At 41.9% G+C, this 22,868-nt stretch overlaps 1 protein-coding gene and 1 long non-coding RNA gene across 2 annotated transcripts; one reads left to right on the forward strand and one right to left on the reverse strand.

Annotated features, from left to right (window-relative positions):
- Positions 1 to 214: 214 nt before the first annotated feature.
- Positions 215 to 6,163, forward strand: nsrp1 (nuclear speckle splicing regulatory protein 1; the record flags this gene model as incomplete). Its single annotated transcript, XM_080013534.1, has 8 exons — positions 215 to 234; positions 2,159 to 2,249; positions 2,346 to 2,402; positions 2,540 to 2,668; positions 3,900 to 4,107; positions 4,303 to 4,405; positions 4,836 to 5,415; positions 5,566 to 6,163. The coding sequence occupies 8 exons, from the start codon at positions 215 to 217 to the stop codon at positions 5,764 to 5,766; spliced, it is 1,389 nt and encodes a 462-aa protein (XP_079869660.1). The 3' UTR covers positions 5,767 to 6,163.
- A 321-nt stretch (positions 6,164 to 6,484) lies between these two features.
- LOC307240516 lies at positions 6,485 to 7,703 on the reverse strand. The gene is made up of 3 exons (XR_013844513.1): positions 7,611 to 7,703; positions 6,963 to 7,079; positions 6,485 to 6,676 (listed from the first exon to the last, which is right to left on the reverse strand). It is a non-coding gene; the product is annotated as an uncharacterized lncRNA (long non-coding RNA).
- Between the last annotated feature and the right edge of the window lie 15,165 nt (positions 7,704 to 22,868).

The following is a 22,868-nucleotide window of genomic DNA, read 5'->3' on the forward strand; positions in this document are numbered from 1 at the left end:
TGCAACTTATCTGACATTCTGCGTTTACACTTTCGCTATAATTTGTTAAAAAAATACAACGGGAGATAAATAAAAGAATTAGCATCAAACACCGTAAATCGTAAATAATTATATGATGCTCTGTTTTTTTTCCCCGGCGGAAAATCTACCCAAATATAGTTTATGTATTAAATAATCGAATCAGCGGCGCTGGTTCCTCAGTCAGAAAAGCAAGATGGCGGCCCCTGGTAAACAGTGAGTTGCTAACTTTATGTTGTTTTTGTTGTTTAATTAAAGCTCATAAAACTGATGCTATTAAGTTAAATGTACCTATTGGATATTATTGTGAAACTGAAACGAATATATCAGCTACTGTTAAGACGGTACCCGGTTCACTTCGGGACATACTTCTCATTTCATTCAGACTATGCTTGTTTTGCTATGCTAACGTCACACACATACCAATTAAATAGAATGTTCGAATATTTCATTTTCACTTTAATTCACTCTATTTTGTAAAGTTACTTCGTTTATAAATTGCAGGTTAACGATATAAAAGTCACTTGTTCTTGAGTGCTGATTATGCATTGTGCTGCTGTGATGTCAGTTGTTTTGTTTGGTTTGGTTCCCCTATTCATTATTACCATTAATTAAGATCTTTAAATTGTACATTTTAATAAATATATAAATAACAATGCTCTTAAGATGGGAAGAGGTACATGAAATAAAGAGCTGTTGTGAGTTTGAATGAGTGGTCCAGTAGAAAATAAATCAGTATGGCACTGGGGAAAGGAGGCTAGTTCTGTTTAGTTTATTAGACAGTCTATGATGTCATAATGCACAGGCGTAAAACAAAGAAATTATCAATTCATATTCTATGGTTATTAGATGAATTTACGCTGTTGATTGACCATAAAAAGCAGTGAAATAGGGTCATGTATGTATGTATGAAAGTATGTATATGTATGTGACGAATAAACCTATTGAATCTAATTGAGGTAAATTGTCATCACAATGTACCTGAAACTGTCACTGAAACTGTCACCAAAACTAATTATGATGGTATGTTTGCCTTTAGTACGGGAGCATTTGTAGTGCCTGAATTTTTTGAATCATTCTTTACTGTGTCACTTTTTTTACCACACTTTTTCACTACATTTTTTCTTATTAATGCAGCAATACTGTAACTTGATACAATCTTCCATGATAACTATGATAAATGTATGATTTATTTTTGATACAGTTTGATGCAGAGTCTGTATTCCTCTACCTACAAAGACACAAAACACGAACAGCCAATCGTACAGCAGGAGCGCTGGGGTTTCCTCCGCTCTCAGGCGTGAGACCTCCCAGAGCTGATGCGTCGGGTCTTCCTCAAACAATGTCTAGAACTTGAACTCTCCGTCCTCCCAACCTGAGCCCGGCGCGGCTCCTGCGATAGGAGAGCGGTTAAAGAAAGAAGAGTCCCTCGTTGCGCTCCAAACGTCCCCGCATATAATCACAGAGCGCAGATTATACAACTTTTTGGACTGTTTTCAGATGACAATGCTGTTCATAATATGTATTTTAGGGCTGCAGCAACAACATTTTAATAGAATTCAAATATTAAAAAAATAAACTATTTGAATGCTGAAATTACCATTCGATTGTGTATTTTTTGTTAGAAATAAATAATTGATTATAAAATATAAATATGCTTAGGTTAGCAAATCAATCCACATGTGATGAGCAATAAAGTTAAATATAAGTTCATCCAGTTTGCTGCGCAATAAACGGACATTAGAGAGAAATATTCCGGTAACTGTGAAGTCGGCGTTGGAAACTCACAATGCACCGTGCATAAGCCCCCCCCTATTAGATTTGAGTGTTACAAATTACAATGCCTCTGATTATTAAAAAAAACAAAACAGAACCATTCAAATGGGATAATAGAGGAATATCTGCAGCCCTGATATATTCATGTATTATTTATTTCTCTTTTTCGACATTGATCAATATAAAAAAAAAAAAAAAAAAAAATCGTGTTAAAAATTTTGCCCATATCGTCCAGCCCTACGCTGCACACACACCTCTCATGTTGCAGGTACTTATTTTGACATTGAAACACTAAAATGAACGGAATAGATTCAGTGGAGAAAAATAGCTCTTTGTTCCCAAGTGTAATTTCCTGACTCCCCAGGTACGGGCTGATCCTGCCCCAGAAGAAAGGAGCTTCCAAGACGCTGATCCTGCAGAGACCCTCAGTGTTTGGGGACGACTCGGACAATGAGGTAGTTTGTTCTCCGGTGGAACCCGTCCAGCCCCCGCCATCGTTTAAATACATGTTTGCTATGACTGTTGAAGTCCTTCCGTCCATCTGTCCTCAGACCTCGGTGGGGGAGAGTCTGCAGAGGGAGGCGGCGAAGAAGAAGAGCATGAAGCAGGTGAGTGGAGGAGGAGGAGGAGGAGGAGGTTGGAAGAGTGGTGGATCACTTTGTGGAGGGGAAGGAAGCAAATGTGGAACCAATGAGTTTTGAGAGGTATAAGTGAGACATTATGCACCCCCACCTCTCTCACTCAGACCCGTCTGGAGATGCAGAAGGCCCTGGAGGAGGACAGCAGTGTGTACGACTACGATGGCGTGTACGATGACATGCAGCGTCAGCGTCTGGAGAGCAGCAAGAAGCTGCTGGGAGGAACTGACAGGAAGGTACTGTCCTGTACTATACTGTTCTATACAGTGCTATACTGTTCTATACAGTGCTATACTGTTCTTTACACTACTATACTGTTCTTCACACTGCTATACTGTTCTATACAGTGCTATACTGTTCTTTACACTGCTATACTGTTCTCTACAGTGCTATACTGTTCTTTACAGTGCTATGCTGTTCTGTAATGTACTATACTGTTTCATAATGTACTGTTCTGTTCTATACAGTACTATACTGTCCTATACTGTACTCTACTGTTCTTTACAGTGCTATACTGATCTATACTGCATTATACTGCTCTATTCTTAACTATACTGTTTTATAATGTACTGTTCTGTATAGTACTATACTGTTCTTTACAGTACTATACTGTTCTGTACAGGACTGTATTGTTTTATGCTGTACTATTCTGTTATATACACTGTTCTATACAGTATTATACTATTCTATACTGTACTATACTGTCCTATACGGTACTATGCAATTCTATACTGTACTTTAATGTTCTATACTTTTCTATACTGTAGCGTTCAGTTCTGTACTGTACTGTACTGTTCTATACTCAGACCGGCCAACCTACACGCATTTTGTGTACAAACCACTCACTTTTTGGTCAAAATGCGCAGGTACGAAATGCCAGCTGAAATTACGCAAACATTTTTAAAATTATATTATTGTGATTTAATTTCAGAAAACCATCAATCAATACAAAACATTTCCGTAGATTTATTCTTCATTTCAACGAAATCCCTTGGATTGGACCAGATGCTAGGACCTTGTGCTTGTGGTTCTGTAACCCCTCCCCATCCTATATCAGATTCTATGCCGGTCAATTTTACAGTGCTCATGTACTCGTACTAGTACTCGTCAAAATGTTAGAGAGTAAGAAAATTAAGAAGAAAGAAAATGTCAGCAGTTCGGAGGTACTTCAAGGCAAATGAAGATTAGATCAATTATTTATCTATTCCCTGGCATTATTCCAAAACTGCAGACTACGTATTTATCACTGTCACTACAGTGGAGCGTCTGCTCTGGTTGTTCATAGTGCACAAGCTCCAAGACTCTTTTTTGAGATTCTGTTCTGGAGTATAGTGTACTGTTCTGTTCTATACAGTACTATACTGTTCTGCTCTATACTGTACTGGACCTTTCTGTAATCTATTCGGATTCATTCATTTGTTTCCCACCTGTAAGCTCAGCTCAATTGCTTTTGGTCTGTGTCTTCAGCCAAAGTACATCAAGCAGCTGCTGAAAGCGGTGGAGGAGCGTAAGAAGGAGCAGGAGCGCCGGGATGAGCGTCAGATCCAGAAGGAGCGGGAGGCGGAGGGCGAGAAGTTCGCCGACAAGGAGGCCTACGTGACGGGGGCGTACCGGCTGAAGCTGCAGGAGCGCCAGGAGGAGCTGGAGCGCGAGCGCAGGGAGGCGGCGCTTGAAGGTTTGGACCCTGACCTCCCCTTCCCCCAGCGACACATGGCTACATGCACGGTAACACGAGATCCTTAGTGTGTGTGTGTGTGTGTGTGTGTGTGTGTGTGTGTGTGTGTGTGTGTGTGTGTGTGTGTGTGTGTGTGTGTGTGTGTGTGTGTGTGTGTGTGTGTGTGTGTACGTGCACGCATTCTTCCTGGATTAGCCGCTCTGGATGTGAAGAAGCAGAAGGATCTGAGCGGCTTCTACAGGCACTTACTGAACCAGACTGTGGGCGAGGAGGAGATACCAGACTGCTCCATCAACAGGTAAGTCATCCACCGTAGCCATGGGGACCCACCCATTAGCCGAGCTAACTGTGTGTGTGTGTGTGTTGCAGGGATTAGGGGGGAGGTAATTTGATCAATAATGTAATGTAATTCTCCAGTGTATAAACTTTTTTTTTTTTCCGGCACTGGAGCCAGGTTGCCAGGTTTGCTGCTTTCTTGTCAAGTTGGGCTACTGTCAGAGGATCTGGGTGGGGTTTGAGAAGTCTTTCAATATACAAAGACTGTTAAAAAAGGAAAACGAGCTCTTGGTTTTGAGAAGTCTTGTAATGTAATTCTCTCGTATATCAACCACTTTTTCAGCAGTAGGGCCGGGTTGCCAGGTTCACTGTTTTCCTGTCAGGGTCAGCACATCTCTATATGAGCGAGACAAGATGAAAACTGTTTTTGTCCCCCCCGCCCCCCCCTCCAGGAAGCAGATCCCGAAGGCTCCTGGATCACCGGAGCGGGTGTTGCCCACCCCTGCTCCCCCGTCAGCCTCGCCCTTCCCCACCCCCAGGGACCACGCCCTCCCCTCCTCGCCCAGCGGGAGCGAGGACGAGCAGCAGCAAAAAGCCGAGTTCAGCAAAACAGGACACTCCAAACGCCACTACAGACAGAGGTCACCATCTTCAGGGAGCGGAGAGGGGGAGGAGGAGGAGAGCAGGAGGAGGGAGAGGGAGAGGGGGGGACACAGGAGGAGAGAGAGGGAGAGAGACAGACACGGGGGAAGGAGAGAGGATAAGGACAGGAGGAATAGGGAGCGTGAGAGAGAGGGCGACAGAAGCCGAGCTAGAGCGGACGACAGGCACGGAAAGAGAGAGAGGAGTCTCAGGGAACGAGAGAGGAATAGAAATGCGGAAAAGGAGAAAAGAGGAAGTCAACAGGCGGACAAAGAGAGAGAGAGGGACAGAGACAAAAAGGAGGGCGACCGGGACAGAGAGATGGAGAGAGGGAAGGTGACGAGGAGGGACGAGGACGATAAAGCGGCGGAGGAGAAGGATAAGAAAGTGGCGGAGGAGAAGAAAGAGAAAGAGGGGGAGGAGAAGAAAGAGGGGGAGGGGGAGGGGAAGAAAGAGAAAGAGGGGGAGGAGAAGAAAGAGGGGGAGGAGAAGAAAGAGAAAGAGGGGGAGGAGAAGAAAGAGGGGGAGGGGGAGGAGAAGAAAGAGGGGGAGGAGAAGACGGAGAAAGTGGCGGAGGAGAAGAAAGAGGGGGAGGAGAAGACGGAGAAAGAGGGGGAGGAGGTGAATAAGTTTGCGAAGCGCAGCAGCGAGCAGACGGTGAGCTCGGCCAGAGAGCGCTACCTGGCCAGGCAGGTAGCGCGGTCCGCCGCTAAGAGCCACCTGGAGAGAGACAGCGACTGAGGAGATGGGGAGAGAGATGGAGGGGTGGATGGAGGGTGGATGGAGGGGAAACGGCAGCGTCCCAGCAGCTCACATCAAAAACGACAGGCAAAAATTGGAATAAAGGGATGAGAATAAAATAGGAAAAACACGCCATAAACCTGAAGTGACCAATAAACAACGATCGATAAGAAACATGTCGATTTTGCACGAAGGCGTCACCTTTCCAGTGGAAGCTGCAGCAGACGGCTCACGTCTCCAGAGGGAACTCTTCACTGATCTGATTTTGTTTGAATAGAATGTGAAAAGTCAATGAGACGCTCATAATAATATTGTGTTCAGAAGGGTTTGTTTATTTTGTTGACTTGTTTTTCTTTGTTTCTTGCTGTGTGACTGAATAAAGAGACACCAGTCCGCATGTTGTTCTCCTGAATTCTGTTTATTTCATTCACTTGGAAGAACAAAGTTTAAAAATCATTCCTCTGACGGTTCACAAGAAAAACAACATTTTATTAAAAACAAATGAATTAATGAATTAAATCGGATCCGCTGCATTATGTTTAAAATACAATATAATGTCAAATCTGGCCCGGAAATTCTATCTTTTAAACATGAATGTTTCATTATTCCATGCAATTTTTACTTTAATGTTTTTAGAAAAAAGAGCTATTTATTTATTCATTCATTCATTTATTTATTTATTTATTATTCATTATTCCTTAATTCACTAATAAGAGGTCTAAGGTTTTTGAGGACGATTTCAGACAATCAGGAAACAACTTTTATCTTTTTATCCGCATTTTTTTGGAGGGGGTGAAAAGAATCAAGTTCAGTTCGGATTGTTTTATTTTGTACAATTCCTTACATAAAATGAATATTTAATTCAGATTTGAGCCACCTGCTGTCGTGTCTTTCTGCCCTCACAGGATTTCTGGAAAACACATCACAGATTTAGTTCCATTGCATATAATAAATATGTATAATTCCAAATATCATATAGTAAATATGATAAAGTCATATACGAGTCATAACAATATAATAAAGTATGTATAGGAAGTATTTTAGGTTTCCATGGATATGTATTTAAAATTATATATTTCCATATAGCCTATTTAGGTTGTATTACATACAGTGTGTCTATATATATATATATATATATATATATATATATATATATATATATATATACTGTATATAGCATAGTTGTGTTCCCTCACTGTTGATGTTGTCCAAGTCCATCAACAGGACGCAGAACATTCCGAGGGACAGATGGGGTTTGCCGCTGGAGTAGTATCGGGCCAGGATATGCAACACTGGCATGTTGCATTCCTTTCCTGTTGGGAAATTAAATACAAATATGAGAATCTTTTAAAAAGTATATATTATATCTTAATTATATATCACAGTTAAAAATACAGTTATCCACATTAAGGGCTGGGCGATATGGAGAAAGGAAACGAGTCACCATATTTTTTTGTAATATCTTGATATCGATAATTTGACGTTATTTTAAGGAAGATTTTGGGAGAAATTCTAAGAAAGAAATGCTTTAGAAACAACCAGTTATCATTTAGATATTAAGATTACACTTAATTTACACTCAAATACACACAAAAAACAAACAAACAATAAAACAACCCCAAAAAACGGAAGAGTCCAGAAGGGATGAGAAATAAGTTGAAAGTAAAAACAAATAAGAACAATAAAAAAAACAATAATAGCCAACCAGACACCTGCATGACTTTACTGTAATGCTCCCTTTAAAGATGACATCCAACTATATCATGATAAGCAGAGTCCCGGACGATAACCAGTCTCATATCGCAATATATGACAGATACATCTCAGTCTATCTGCATCTTCACCTTCGTCTTTGGCACGCCTCACAACCTCTCCCTTGGCAAAAGCGACGGGGACGGTTCCACTTTTGGAAACATCCTCTTTCCTGAAGATTCCCTGGAAAAGAAAGAATTTAAAGCAGTTCAGTGCACCCGTTTGGGTCACATCTTTAACTAAAATCAAAGCTTTGTTTGTCTCCAACATTGGATATTTGGAATCACCTTTGAATCATATTATTTTGAACTGGTTTGATGCAACTTTTATCAGACTGTCTATTTCTATATATTTCTACTCTGTATGTTTGTCTATCTATGTTTATTTGGCTGTTTTTATTTTTTATTTTTTGACCATTAACCTTTTCTTATAATTGTCTGTAGTGATGTATATGAAAATGTATTTGATAAATTCCTTCTGATTCCGATAATAATAACAATAATAATAATAATAATAATAATAATAATAATAATAATAATAATAATAAATCAAACAAGCCAAATGCATTTAATAAAAAATGATAAATATTGTACTTTTTTTAAGATTTGGGTCAACTTAGACCTTGAAGGATCGTGATCAGCCGAATTATTAAGCTTGAATTATGAATAATTGTTCTTCAATTAATTCTCAAATAATCAGCTCACAATAGATTTATCCAGGGCCCTTTCTCAACAAAATAAAAGAAAAGAAAACATGCTTCAAATGATCAACATTTCCACATTTTCAGATGTTTTATGGTAGGCGAGAGCGTTTTTTAACGTTGTGTGTTTAGATTTTATTCATTTTCTATCGTATTACATTTGATTAATTGATTTATTCATACATTATATTGATTTACTGCCATTACCTTGTATTCCTCAAACTTGTTCCACAATTTCACAAAGTCATCGAAAGTGAGATTCACAGTGTTCTTGCCCTATGAGTCACAAGAATGAAGTGAAAAAAAGAATGAGGAGTGCAGTATTATTTTCTGAAGCTTGAGAATAAATTTGTTTTGGGATTTGGGAAATGTTAAAGGTTGTTCTTACAGTCATGAAAATGATCAATTGGGAAGACAGATAAAGATCGAAACCCTGTGGAATTCCTGTGAAAGTAGCACGCAAATACACACACACACACACACACACACACACACACACACACACACACACTAATTATACAGTTATACTGATTAAACAGTTATTAGAGTATTATACTATAGGTATTATACTATATGTACTATAAAGTTATTATAATATACATTATACTATATGTATTATAGTTATTATACTACTATACTATATAAACTATACCGTTATTATAAAATACATTATACTATATGTCTTATACAGTTATTATACTTTAATACTACATGTACTATACAGTCATTACACATTATACTATATGTATTACACTGTTATGACTTTACCATGAGGAAAGTTCTCGTTGAGCAGCAGCTGGAGCTGCTCGCAGCTTAGCTCCTCCTCCTGACGATGGAGGAAGCAGAACAAGGAACAGAGAGAAGAACAAACAGATGAAGAAACGGTAAAGGTGAAGAAAGGGATGATGGTGGATGGATGGATGGAAGGATTGATGGAAGGATGGATGAATGGAAGGGATGGATGGAAGGATGGAAGGATGGATGGAATGGATGGATGGATGGATGGATGGATGGCTTATTTTACCAATTATTTAATAAATACGTTTACAGAGGGATGGAGGGATCAAGACCTTTAACTGATGCACTCATGCACATGCTATGACATATTTATTAAAGTGTTGGTTCATTCATCCCGTGTGACAGGACAGATAACGAAAAACGCACCTGAGCGTAGATCTGAAACATTTCATGCAGTTCATCCTTGTCGGCGGGCTGGAATAGAAAAAAATTAAGTCATTAATAAACGGAGCCTATATTCGTGTTTATAAAGTTTTAAAGTTTATACTGAACGAAATAAAGAGAAACAGAAGCAGAGTCCGGGGTTTTACGTGATATAAAAGACATAAAGGTGAAAATCCACCAACCAGGTACCAACCCAGAATACACACAGCAGCCATTAGGGGTTAGGACAAATGGTGTTGTTGTTGTTGTTGTTGTTTGTTTTTCAGCCAAAAAAACCTTATTCATACATGATCTTACCAAAAACTATATTCACATTGATCACATTTTCCCACATAGCGGTCAGGGACCTGGCCACCCTGCCAGGGGGTTAATTTGTGACAATGACCGTCTGGTGGAACATTATCCTGCTTATTGCACTGCTCTACAGAAAATAATGAGTAAAGTAACTCCACAGTTCTACTAGGGAATTCAGCGCCACCATGTGGCCAATGATGGGGAAACCTGGAGGGACTGGGCGTGACTTGAAGTAAACGGCCCGATCTTAAACCCGAGCGGTGCTTTGTCCATTACCAACACCGCCGTGTTTCACCGCCCCGGGGTTCATGAGGGTGCCCTGGCACCAGAGCACCTTGGGCCTAAGGTCCATGATCGACTTTGTTGTTGTTTCATCATTGTTGTTTACGTTCACACAATTAGGCCGAGCTTTTCGGTAGGCAGATGGAGCCGCTGCCTGACGCTTTCAAGAAGCGTAATATTTCAGAAGAATTGAATAAAGCTCAGTTTCAAATAATTGAGCTCATACTTTAAATGGCACGCCATCAGAGCTGCAGATTCTCAGCCACCACCTTCCTCCTCCTACCTTTTCCTCCTCCTCGTTGTGGTTGTCTCCCTCGTGGCCACTAGAGGGGGCAGAGGCGGAGACGGGATTAATAGATGAACTGACGTCTTGAGAAACCAGTGACGGACAATACAACGATTAACACTCATACAAATTCTGCACTTGAAATTTCAAGGTTTAATTCCTTGATCCCACAAACGTCAGCCGCTCCGGCCTGTTTGGGGCGTGAGGACAATGAGGACTTTACTCGAAGTCGCTGTCGGCCTGGGTGTAGAGGAGCAGGACAAAGTTGCCGTTGAAGTTGGGGCGACTGGTGTAGGGGACGGCCAGGTACTCTCCGGGCTCCACGCTGTACATGTGGTTTTCGTTACTGAAGTTAACGAGTAATTTGTCGTTCTGAGATCTCAGCGGAAACCCTTGTTGGAGGAACTCCTTGTCCAGTTTCCCTTTTGGCGTCTGGGTGGAAAAACAAAATCTATTATTTTCCGTCTTTCTGCACTGTGACTCTAAGAACCTGAAGGTATGGTTACGATATTTTATACCGTGTAGAATGTACTTACCCCTGATGGAACCTGTGGAAATTTAAAATGGGAAGAGAAAATTAGTAACGCAATTATTTATTTTGCCATGCAAGTTTTCTGTTGTAACAGATAGTGTGTGAACAGTATTGGGCAAAAATGACAAAACCTCTGCTATGAATCAAACTTTTGCCAACATTCAGGTTCAGGTAAAAGGATCAGGTAACCTGAACCCAAATTTTTGCCAATATGCAACATGCTAATATGCATTCTCTATAAATTTGTAAAGTGGTAAAGGTGAGCAAACGTTTATCTCACATTATGCAATAGATCATCACTTAGTCTATTTATTGTTAAGTTACAGGGAGTCTTCAGTCCATTCAAGGCCATTCGTTCTCCAATGCTGCAACTTAGATTTGATAGGGCCCGATTAAACAAAATAGACACTCTGAAACAATTAAACCCTTTTGTCTTTCTGAATGGATTTGAAAATTGTCACATCAATCCTTGGTTTGCAACTGCTTTCCACGGAAATGAAATACTACTGCAGTCACAAATTACTTGAAATATTACATTTCTGTATCAGACATTGCAAGACACGTCAGACGGTGAAACTGAGAAGTAGCTAGCGATTCTCATTATTAAAATCATGAGCCACCTTATCAATATCGGTTTGAATCAATATTGAATCAAATGAAAATGGAAATCGTGAGCCTTTGTATCGAAATCAAATCCCAAATCGTGAGATCCTGCCCAATTACCAGCACAAATCTATGTTTGTTTGTTTTTTTTTGTCTTTTTTACAAAAACAAGCTTGTTTGGGGTGGTCCCCGAGGTCACCCCTGGGGCGTGGTAGCGGGTCGGCGTCAGGTCAGGACCTTGTAGAGGTTAACAGACGCGGTGGTTTTGCGCGACTTCTTGCGCTGTCCGGACAGCTTCTGGACCAGGGATAAGAGGATCTTCTGCTCCCCGCCCTCCTGGCCCTGGACTGGCGCCACGGTGAAGCGGTACTGGGGGTTGGTCCAGTAGGAGGCTATGGAGGAGACCCCGCATGTCAGCACCATGAGAGAATGTAGTCCGATATAATGCTTTACCAGAGAGGTTCTCAACGGGAGGGTGACCGGAAAAAACGGAATTTGAATTCATTTCCATTCATTTATATGGAGAGTCAGATTGCTTTGACGCACTGTGGTGCCAGATTTCTGCATCAATATATTCAGATATATACACACAGTATATATCACTGACAATAAATCTGCTATTTTATGAATGGATTGTGAGTATACAAAGAAAATTTATAAGAAAAGACAAAAAAATATATGTAAATAAGGTTTTTGCCACTCTTTTAAAACACAAAGTGAAAGATATTCTTTTGTGCCCGTTCATTCAGTGAAAATTTAAAAGGAAAGTTGCAGAAAAACGGAATAAATAAAGTGGCAAGAAGAGACATGGTGTTGTGGTGGCACCGACACGATACTGTGACAACTTGATGTTCATTCCACTGCAAAAAGGGGGGCAGCATCCTGCTGCAGGAGGCGTTTTGGGATTCAGTGTAAAGCCAGCTTTAGAGATGATGAAAGGATCAATAAAGGGAGGGATTTTGACCCTGATGGATGGATGAAATGATAGATAGATGGTGAAATGATGGATGATGAAAGGATGGATGGATGGATGAAAGGATGGGTAGTAAAAGGATGGATAGTGAAAGTATGGATGAAATGATCAATGAAAGGGTGGATGGTGAAAGGATGGATGGATGGATGGATGGATGAAAGGATGGATGGTAAAAGGATGGATAGTGAAAGGATGGATGAAATAATCGATGAAAGGATGGATGGTGAAAGGATGGATGGATGGATGGATGGATTAGGTATAGATGAAAGGGTGGGTGGATGAAAGGATGGATGATGAATGGTTAGATGGTGAAAGGATGGGTGGATGAAAGGATGGATGGATGGATGGAAAGAAGGATGGATGGATGGTTGAAAGGGTGTATGGGAGTATGGATGAAGGATGGATGGATTAAAGTATAGATGGGAGGGTGGATGGATAAAATGATGGACAGATGAAGGTACAGATGAAAGGATGGCTGGAAGGATGGATGCATGAAAGGGTGGATGGTTGGCTGGATGGTTGGATGGATGGAAGGTTAGATGCATGAAAGGATGGATGGGTGGATAAAAGGATGGATGGATGGATGGATGGATGGATGGATGGAGCTCACAGTAGTAGGGCTGCCCCCCAGCGGACTTCCCCGCCACCCAGCTGCCGTCGTACGGCATGCACTTCCACTGGCGGCTCATCTCTCCGTCCATGAAGTTGGGGTTCTCACAGCAGATGGAGGTCCTGCTTAAAGAGCTGCAGAAGTCGTCCAGGTTCATCCTGATCAGAAGGAAGAATGGAAAACAGATGGATGAAAAGGAAGAAAACATACGGAGACCCTCAGAAAGTCGACGTGGTCTTTCCCGCCGGTTGGCAGATAGATCTGGATTTCTCTCTCCCTCTCTCTTTTTTTTGCTCCATCTCTCTCTATGCGAAGTCTTTCTCTCTCTTAATGAGGAAGTTCATTCATGCCTGAGTGCTACTCACCAGAATTCTCCATTGTTGCGATTTGTGTATTGCTCCCGATCTTCAGGACGGACTCGATTCCACATCGAGGAACTGAGCACAGAATTACAAGCATTATCAAGACAAACAAACTAGGGTTCGGGGACCCCCCAGGGGTCCTCCAGGAGGTTTAGGGGGTCCCCAGCAGCAAAATGATGAATAGTTTAGAGGTCACCGTTTTTCAATTTCCGAGACGTTAGACAATGTCCAATAATGGCTGTTTGGATCGGTTTCGCTGTTATCTCCCCAACATTAGACACTAAACCTAACAATAAAAATCTGCGAAGATTGGGATTAATCCAGAGACTAAATCTGATCAAATAGGGTCTGTGTCCAAATGACAATCAAAGGATCCTTGACGTGGAAAAAGCTTGAGAATCACTCCAGATCAGCAGTTACCAAGCTGAGGGACCAACTCCCACTAGGGGGCGCCACATTTTCACCTGCAGGGAACTGAGCCCTCCTGGGCCACTACATTTGTAAATGAGCAGAATAATGTCGGTGTACACTCACATATTTCACTATTTCACTCACTCACTGTCTTTGTTATTATGCTATACGTATTATCTATGGGGGAGGCGGCACAAACCATGTCTTCCCTTTGCAATCTCAAACCGGTGTACAGTGCTATCTTGAAAGCAATACGTACTTGTCGCTCCATTTTCCATTCCACTCCTGCTGCCCCCAAGGATTCAAAAGCCGCACCAGCCTGGATGTGGTGCCGTCGTGGTTCACCTGAAGATAAAATAAACCGATAAATGATCCATTTCAACCTCTTAGTGTCATATGTAAGACCTCGAAATTGTCCACGTCAGCCATTTCACTGTGTACCTCGGTAACTCCTGTGACACAGTAGGCGTGAGAATACACCAATCCACTACCGGACAGAGAGTTGCTGCCATCCCTCTGAAACACACAGAAACAGGTTGCACATCAGGTCCTGCCCGGAGCTTCCTGGAATGGACTGGCGGCAGAGCAACGTCTTGTTCCCATGAAGGTTTTTAAAAAAGCAGGACGGGAAATAGGAACGGAATCCATTCAGCCACGGTTTTTCGATTTCTCACCTGGTTGCTGGGCGTCGAGGCGCAGATCATGGACTGGCACTGAGTGGCCCGGGTGATTAAGGTCCAAAGTTCTTCATCGTGGGACTCGTTGTGCTTGGAATTGAGTAGGCATTCCATGGATAATCCTCCGCTGAAGTTCCTGAACGCTTCTGATGTACGGCCTCCCGACATGGCTGCGTATGAGCCGCACAGCCTGACATGACACACAGGATGTGACTGTTAAGCACAGTGGTGGATCTCCAATAATATGGGCAGCCATCTTGTGGGAGTTTACTGGGTCCAATAACTGCTCTAACATGGTCGTGTAAACCCAAGGACCATGAGGAACATTTTAGCGTTTTGCCGGGTGCACCGCAGGGCGCAGACGCGGGTCCTCATGATGTTCCCATGTTCCCAGTCACACCACTAAACAAGTTCCAGAGAGGTTTAATGGACACCTGGAGGCATCAACCACTGATCTCGGGATCACTGGATGTTCCTGGTCGCGGTCCAAAGTCGATCTCCACCGCCTTCATCTGTCAAATAGCTGGATGCTTTTCTAAGAAGCGTGGTGCGACGTGGCACTACACGCATTTCAGGACCGTAGGACAGCATTCCAAGAAGGATTACTGCTGTTTCCAAGGCAAAAAAGGTCCTTCTCCTAATAACGTACTTGATATTAAAGGTATTCTAAATGCGTTGACCGGGAAAGTCATTTATATTGTGCCGAATTTAGCTGCATTTGAAACTACGATCTTGTTTTAATTTTTACTAAAAGCAAATATATTGCTTAAATAACAAATAACTTTTGAGCTGCTGGAAAGTACATTTCCATCATTCCACAGGAGCTAGGCTAGTTGATTCCCTGTGCAGCCTGGCACTGAGCTAGCATAGTTCACATGCAGAAGTGGAGTATCCGTCTATTACTGGAAAATAACTGACTGACTGACCAATCAGTGGTCAGTGATTTCTGATCAATAAACGCTGATCTGTTAATAATGACAGTTGCCACAGGCAAGTTGTTGCAGCGTTGGTGTCATTGTTGTGAATATTTTTCGAGATTGACATACTAGTTCGAAAGTAATTTCAAATCAATTTTTGTATGAATGAATTTGAATGAATTTGTATGGTTTGTAACAATATATTATTTAACATAAGTAACTTAGTAAGCAGACGTGTAATCAGCAGGATAATGTGCAGCCAGCCGCTCATTCACGCGAAAGAACTCCCTTCAGTTTGGGCTCTGATCACCCTGTCAGGGCTTCTATTGCAATGATGACCGGCTGGCCGCACATCATCCATTACATACTGTGTATGACACCGTATTTCCACATATTTGCTCTTTTCCCTGTATATACTGTATATTCCCATACTTGGCATAGGCTTTTTCCAGCAGGGGGCCCCAGAACTCATTCCCACTTTTGGTGTTCACAGACATTAACTGCCCAAAGAGCACAGGCAGGAGGTCATCTATGACGACGTCTACCCACTGTCCAGACTTCCAGAACTGAAACAGAGAAGAGAAGACATTTCACATCGGTTGTTGTTGTTGTTGTTGTTGTTGTTGTTGTTGTTGTTGTTGCTGGTGTCATACTTCATATTTGTTCTCACCCTGAAGTGAAATATCCCGGCATAATCCTCGTCAAAGGACTGTTCCATCGGAACAACTTGCAACAGTAGGTCTTCCTGGAAAGTCAGGGAACCAATTCCAGCCAGAAACCAGCAGTTACCTTGGAAGTAGAAATGATTTATACATTTTTAAGTTGTATTTCTAAACAGTATCCACCTAGCAGGGAAATACAGTGGAGCGGTTTGAGGTCCATCCCCACAACCAATCAACAAATGATGCATCTGTAACATAGACGACTCTCTGTAATTGGAATGTAAATGTTTATAATTTTATATATATATATATATATATATATATAAAGTAAATGAGCAATACAATGAACATAGTCGGAAATGTGTGCTTACCAACCCTCCCCTGCTGGAAGTCGAACCTGGAAAGTCCATCAACAGTGAAGGAAGGTTTCCCTCCAGAAAGGATGTCCTGCACACAAACACACACAGTTGTTAAAGCTCTATAAATATATGTTTTATTTCTATCAATGATCTGTGCTGAGGTCTCTCTTCCATGGTGAAATACTGCAGAGAAGCTCTGTGGAGTTCTGTTGTTTCTGCCTCCTTCTGGTGACAAACTGGTCTGGGTGCTTATAAAACATCCAGTGTTTCTCCTTTTCGGCGAGACCATTCTTTTACAGTTTCAACTTGAAACGCCCTCCCCACGGAAATTCTCAGAGTGTTTGGCATGAAAGTGTGTGTGCTGACGAGCAAAGGGTCTACAACTCAAATCCACACCTTGAATTAGCAGCAGTGCAGCAGAGCCAAGCGTTCTGAAAAAAAATCTATATATGCTGTATATATCATGCATATGGATTAAAAGAAATATCCATTTTGTTTGTAAATAAATAAAACAATGGTTAATAAATCCATATAGATATACATATATATATATATATAAGAAAATTATAAAAGCAAAAAGGGATAATGTATGAATATACAGTATATATATATACAAAATGTATATAAAGATATGTACATTAATACATATCATATATCATACAATACAAATTGTATATATATATATATATATATATATATATATATACAGTATATATACTGTATATACACACACTATATATATACACACACATATATATACACACACACACACACACACACTATATATACACTATATATATGAGCTATATATATATATATATATATATATAGATTTATTGGATTTATTAATTTGTTCATTCTTACCTTGGGTCGTTTCCACTCCACCAGCATCTCCTCAAACACCATGGAAGGAATGTCCCCCAGGGAGTCGAGATCCGGACGGAAAGTGTCGTCCAAGAACAGACTCCCGGAGGCGCAGTGCTGCTGCTTCAGCTGCTCGTAGTCCTGGTCCAGGAAGCGGGCCGGCCGTGACGGGCTGCCCTCGACGCCATCCCCGTACCGCAGGTTGATCACCCCTGTGCATGATCCAGGCATGATGGCTCTGGGATGGAGAGAGGCAGAGGAGATGAAGATGAATATAAATAGATAGATAGATGGATAGATGGATAGATGGATAGATGGATAGATAGATGGATAGATGGATAGATGGATAGATGGATAGATAGATAGATGGATAGATGGATAGATGGATAGATAGATAGATGGATAGATGTTCTTACCTCAAGTCTCTTCAACACAAGTCTTGTGTCTCTTCGTCCTCAGTTGTGTCTCATTTATACTGGTTCTGGGACTTGGAGCCCCAGTGGGTCTGGCTCCTAGTGGGGTTGGCCCCCAGTGGGACCGCCCCCAGTGGGAAGTGGTGTGCCTGTGGGGACCGGCCCCCAGTGTGTTATGTATGTATGTATGTATGTATGCATGTATGTATGTATGTATGTATGTATGTATGCATGTATGCATGAACATGTACTCCTCAAATAACCACCTACCTGTTTAACGACCGTTCAGACTTAGGACCAGCTCTCTACCAGTCTGTATTGTACGCTGCGTACAATACCACGACGTCTCAGCGTCAAATATCTCATTGTGCATCACCATATATACTATATATACTATATACAATATATACACTATATATACTGTATACACTATATACACTATATACACTAGATATACTAGATACACTATATATTCTATATACACTATATACACTATAGACATTGTATACACTATATATCACTGCATATATGTATGACATATACACTATACACTATATACACTAGATATACTAGATACACTATATATACTATATACACTATATACACTATAGACACTGTATACACTATATATACCATAAACACTGTATACACTATATAAACTATATATACTATATAATATTCACTGTATACATCTCATCCCATCACCGTTCTCAGTCTCAGTGTCGTTCCCGTAGTCTGTCAGTATGTGTATGTAAAACTAGTCACACACACAAGACGGATTGTACATTATAACTTGTAACTTCACAAAATACTCATCACAAGACTTTCAGAACTAAAGTACTGTTGTTATTTTAAAAGGTGACTCTGGAAAGATCAAACCACAAAATGTTTTTATGGAGTAATTTTTACATCATTTTGCTCATTTTGTTCCCAATCCTTATTTCCTGAGACGCCCCCTTTCACACGTGTTACAAACTGTACTTTTACTTTTTCTTTTTAAACCTTTTTTAATTTATTTTTTATAGCAGCTGTTTTGTTCTGAATTTGTTCTAATTTCAATGTTTAGATAGATAGATAGATAGATAGATAGATAGATAGATAGATAGATAGATAGATAGATAGATAGATAGAATCACATAAAGTGCCTTTCATTCAGAACAGAACAGAACTGCGAACGTCCTGCACCGCAGAGAGCAGATTTACAGGCTTAATAATAAATAATAACTGTGTGTCACAGATGTTGCAGCGTGTTATAAATGTGTCATTTCTTCACAGCTTGTTATGAGGATTCGGGGAGTGAACAACGAAATTTTCAACATTACAGATCTTGAAACTTTTGGCCTCGGGTAACACATGGCATTTGTCACGTAAGATGTCAGCCATGAATGCATCCACTCGTCAGGAGCTTTCTCAGTGGAGTGGAAGGTTCACACTGTCCCAGACCACTGTGGGAGGGAGATAATCACACCTGTCAGCACTTTTCCAATATGCAAAGCAGCAGCACGGCTGTGGAATGTAAAGGCTGGCGAGCAGGATGTTGTTATGACACTCCAGGTAGGTTCAGGAGGTAGAGCGCCGTCTGCTCTGGTTTGGTTTGGTTCGATCCCCTGGTAGCATATTGAAGTATGCCGGACTTGGCACTTGGAGCCAACTTGGACTAACTTGAACACAGAACCCTGAAGAACTTCGCCCTTGGTTGTAGGTTCAAGTCTCAGACAAATCTGGTCCAAAGGTCCAAGTCAGCCTCGAATGGTGAACAATAAACAGGAACCAGTGGCGGGTTTGACAGGAAAACTGACTGTAGACAAGCAGCGGTTTGGAGAAGGCGGCTAGAGTGCTGGAGCTCCATAGTCCTCCATTGTCCCACTACAGGTGGACTTGAAGGGTGGGAAGGGTTGCGATTTGGATGCGGGGGGGTTGGGGGGAGGGCAGTCCAATCTGAACTGTCTGACTCTTGTGCTCCTTCACTTTGCCCATAGCCAACACGTGTTTGAAACCAAGGTGGCATCCATCCATGGTACCAGATCAACCAAAGGTTAATCCTTGGCATTCCATCAGAACCCAGGAGGCATATGTTGTGGACGCTCTGGTGATGGGGGCAGGTTAGGAACTGCCTGTTGGTGGGCCTTCAAGCAGAAGAGAGAATCCTTCCAGGCTTGGCTGGCACGTTGGACACCATCATAGATATTCAGGAATTTTCCACTCCAGTCCACACGCGTTTCATGGATCTGCTTTTAACCTGATAATGAAATGAATCAGACGACTCCCTGTGGTGTGAAGCATCGCTAAAGCCTGCCCATCGCCTTGAGGATCATCTCATCAATCTACCTCTATCAACTGTGAACTGGTTACCCTCCTCCTGCTATAAAACCCAGAACCCACTCTCTGTGACACTGTTGTCACTTCTGGGCCACCGTAGGTAGACCTGAAATCACGTCCTACAAAACAGAGTTTGATCACATCCATCACCGTGTCCTTGAGTGTTGCTTAAGGCAGCTTTGGTCTTTCTCCTGCTAATTATAGGCATCATTTCTCAGAGCTTTCAGGGACTTGTTGATCTTCTGGACTCAACGTGCGGAGCCACATTCATTGGAAGACACGTCGCCATGAGCAGGAATGCATCCCAGCGATGGTGAAACAAGCCTGGCGGGGTTCTTTTACACCAAAGCTGTTTAAATGTGAGAACCTGTTGTGGTGTTTTCTCTCATGGACACTCTGCTCCGGGTTTCAGTTCACCGCCGCCCCTGAGACTTTTCTCTTCTCAGACTGGATTTAAAACTGGTTCATTTTAGGGTTCAAAACCGTTTTTTGGCCGACACGCCTCCATTTTTTTTTACCCATCTATCAATGGAGAGCTACATGCAAATTATCTTGCATAAAGGTCAAAGAACACACCTGGCTCATTTCACCATCGCTGAGAAGCAAAGCTTTTGGTACAACTAGTTAAATAACAGATCCTTAATATTTATTATAATTGTTATTATTATCATTATTATTGTTATCTAAATGTCTGCATTGTTATGATCTTATTATTTTTATTATTTTTATTTATTTATTTATTTATTTATTTATTTATTTATTTATTATTAGGGGTCCAGCCTGCCAATTTTCAGAATCATGAAATCTAAAACTATCTGGAACACAACATCGGCAGAAGCTCCGAACACGTCACGTCTTGTTTGAACCGCGCTGTCACAAACACTTTTTAATTTTTAATTTTTCTGTAATCGTAATTTATTGAAAATGTAATCCAAGGAAAAATGTCACCAATTAAATTACGTAAATATTATTATTATTATTATTAGTAGTAGTAGTAGTAGTAGTTGTAGTAGTGGTAGTAGTAGTATTATTGTTATCATTATCATTATTATTTTCATCATCATCATTGGTAATATGAGTAGTATTACTAGTATTATTACTGGCATTGTTATTATAAGCGTTTTATTGGTTTTATTATTATGATTATTAGAATCACCATTATTATAATAATTATTATTTGTATTATTGTAATTATAAGATATACATACTCAGCTTGTCTCATTGAAATTTCAAAAGTTAAAGTTACAGTTTAAAAGTTTCTTGAATGACAATCTTTAGGAATAATCTATACGGATGAATTAGCTCAAAAACAGTAGGGTTGGTCAAAAGGCCTCCCTCTGTTTCCGCCCGGTCTCGAACCGGGGACCTTTCGCGTGTGAGGCGAACGTGATAACCACTACACTACGGAAACTGAGAGCGCCACGTTTAAGGTACACAATTATACACAAAGACGGAATACGTGCGTCTGGAGGGGGGGGGAGGGCAGCTGAGACTGCGAGGAGCGGAGGTGGAGAAGGTGGAGAAGGGTGGATGAGTTCAAGTACTCGGGGTCGACGATCCAAGGCGGCGGAGCGTGCGGGAGAGAGCTGGAGACGAGCGTCTGTGACAGAGGGGGGGGTCCAGCAAGAGTGAAGGGGAAGGTGCACAATGGCTTCAGGTACCTGGGGTCGACCACCCGAGGCGGCGGAGAGGTGGACGGGGCGGTAGCGGGACGCAGCCGGGTCGTAGGCCTTGGAGGCGGCGGCACCGACAGAAAGGCGGGTCGATGAACCGGGGGTGGCGGAGTCGAGGATGTTGAGCTTGTCATCGGCAGTGACAGGGATGGACGGGGTTGAGAACGAGCACATTAGACGGGCAGCTCAGGTTGGACAAAGTGAGAGATCATATATATTGAGGTTATACGCGGCCTTAGTGGCATTTCGGCAAAAACGACCAAAAGGTGAGAAATGAAGAAGAAAGAGATTTAATAAACAATATAAATTCCATTGGTTTTATTAGTTCAACGTTTAACTCGATCGGTGGAGTTTTGTTTAAAATAACCGGGTTGTTTCCGCCCGGTCTCGAACCGGGGACCTTTCGCGTGTGAGGCGAACGTGATGACCACTACACTACGGAAACTGACCTCACGGGAAAATAACGACGTAATTATTGGTAAATGAACAACGATAAAACCTGTACAGCGCAAAATGTTACTTTACTTCTTCCTGTTGAACAACTCTTTGCATCGTCTGACCAGCGATGGACAACCCATCCCCAGGCCCCCGGGCGCGCCCACGAATGCTGCCCGCTGCCCCTGGCTGTGCGCCCGGAGGAAGGACAAGCCAGGATGGATGACACGCAGAGGAAGCGTTTCACCATACAAAGCGTGCGTGTGCGTGCGTGTGTGTGTGTGTGTGCGTGCGTGTGGAATAAAGATTGTTCCTCTTCTAACATCCTTTTGTTGCTATAGTGAACATGACACGTCCTATCCATTCACACGTCACCTTGCCGTGGCTCCCTGGAATTCATTACGTATGAGAATTATAAAAACAAAACCCACATATATTCTGCTGCCGTACTGTGTGTGACAGAGGGGTCCAGCCAGAGTGAAGGGGAAGGTGCTCAGTGACTTCAAGTACTTGGGGTCGACCACCCGAGGCGGCGGAGAGGTGGACGGGGCGGTAGCGGGACGCAGCCGTGTCGTAGGCCTTGGAGGCGAAAGGCAGGTTGCTGAACCGGAGGTGGCGGAGTCGAGGACGGGAGGACGGGGTGCGGGCTTACCCGTGTCACAAAGGCTTTGCCGGTGTTTCGGTTCATATTTGCCGGTGTCTTAGTTCCTATTTGCCGGTGTCTTGGTTCCTATTTGCCGGTGTCTTGGTTCATATTGGCCGGTGTTTTAGTTCATATTTGCCGGTGTTTTAGTTC

This window comes from Zeus faber (genome assembly GCF_960531495.2).
Source record: "Zeus faber genome assembly, chromosome: 14".
Taxonomy (NCBI): Eukaryota; Metazoa; Chordata; class Actinopteri; order Zeiformes; family Zeidae; genus Zeus; species Zeus faber.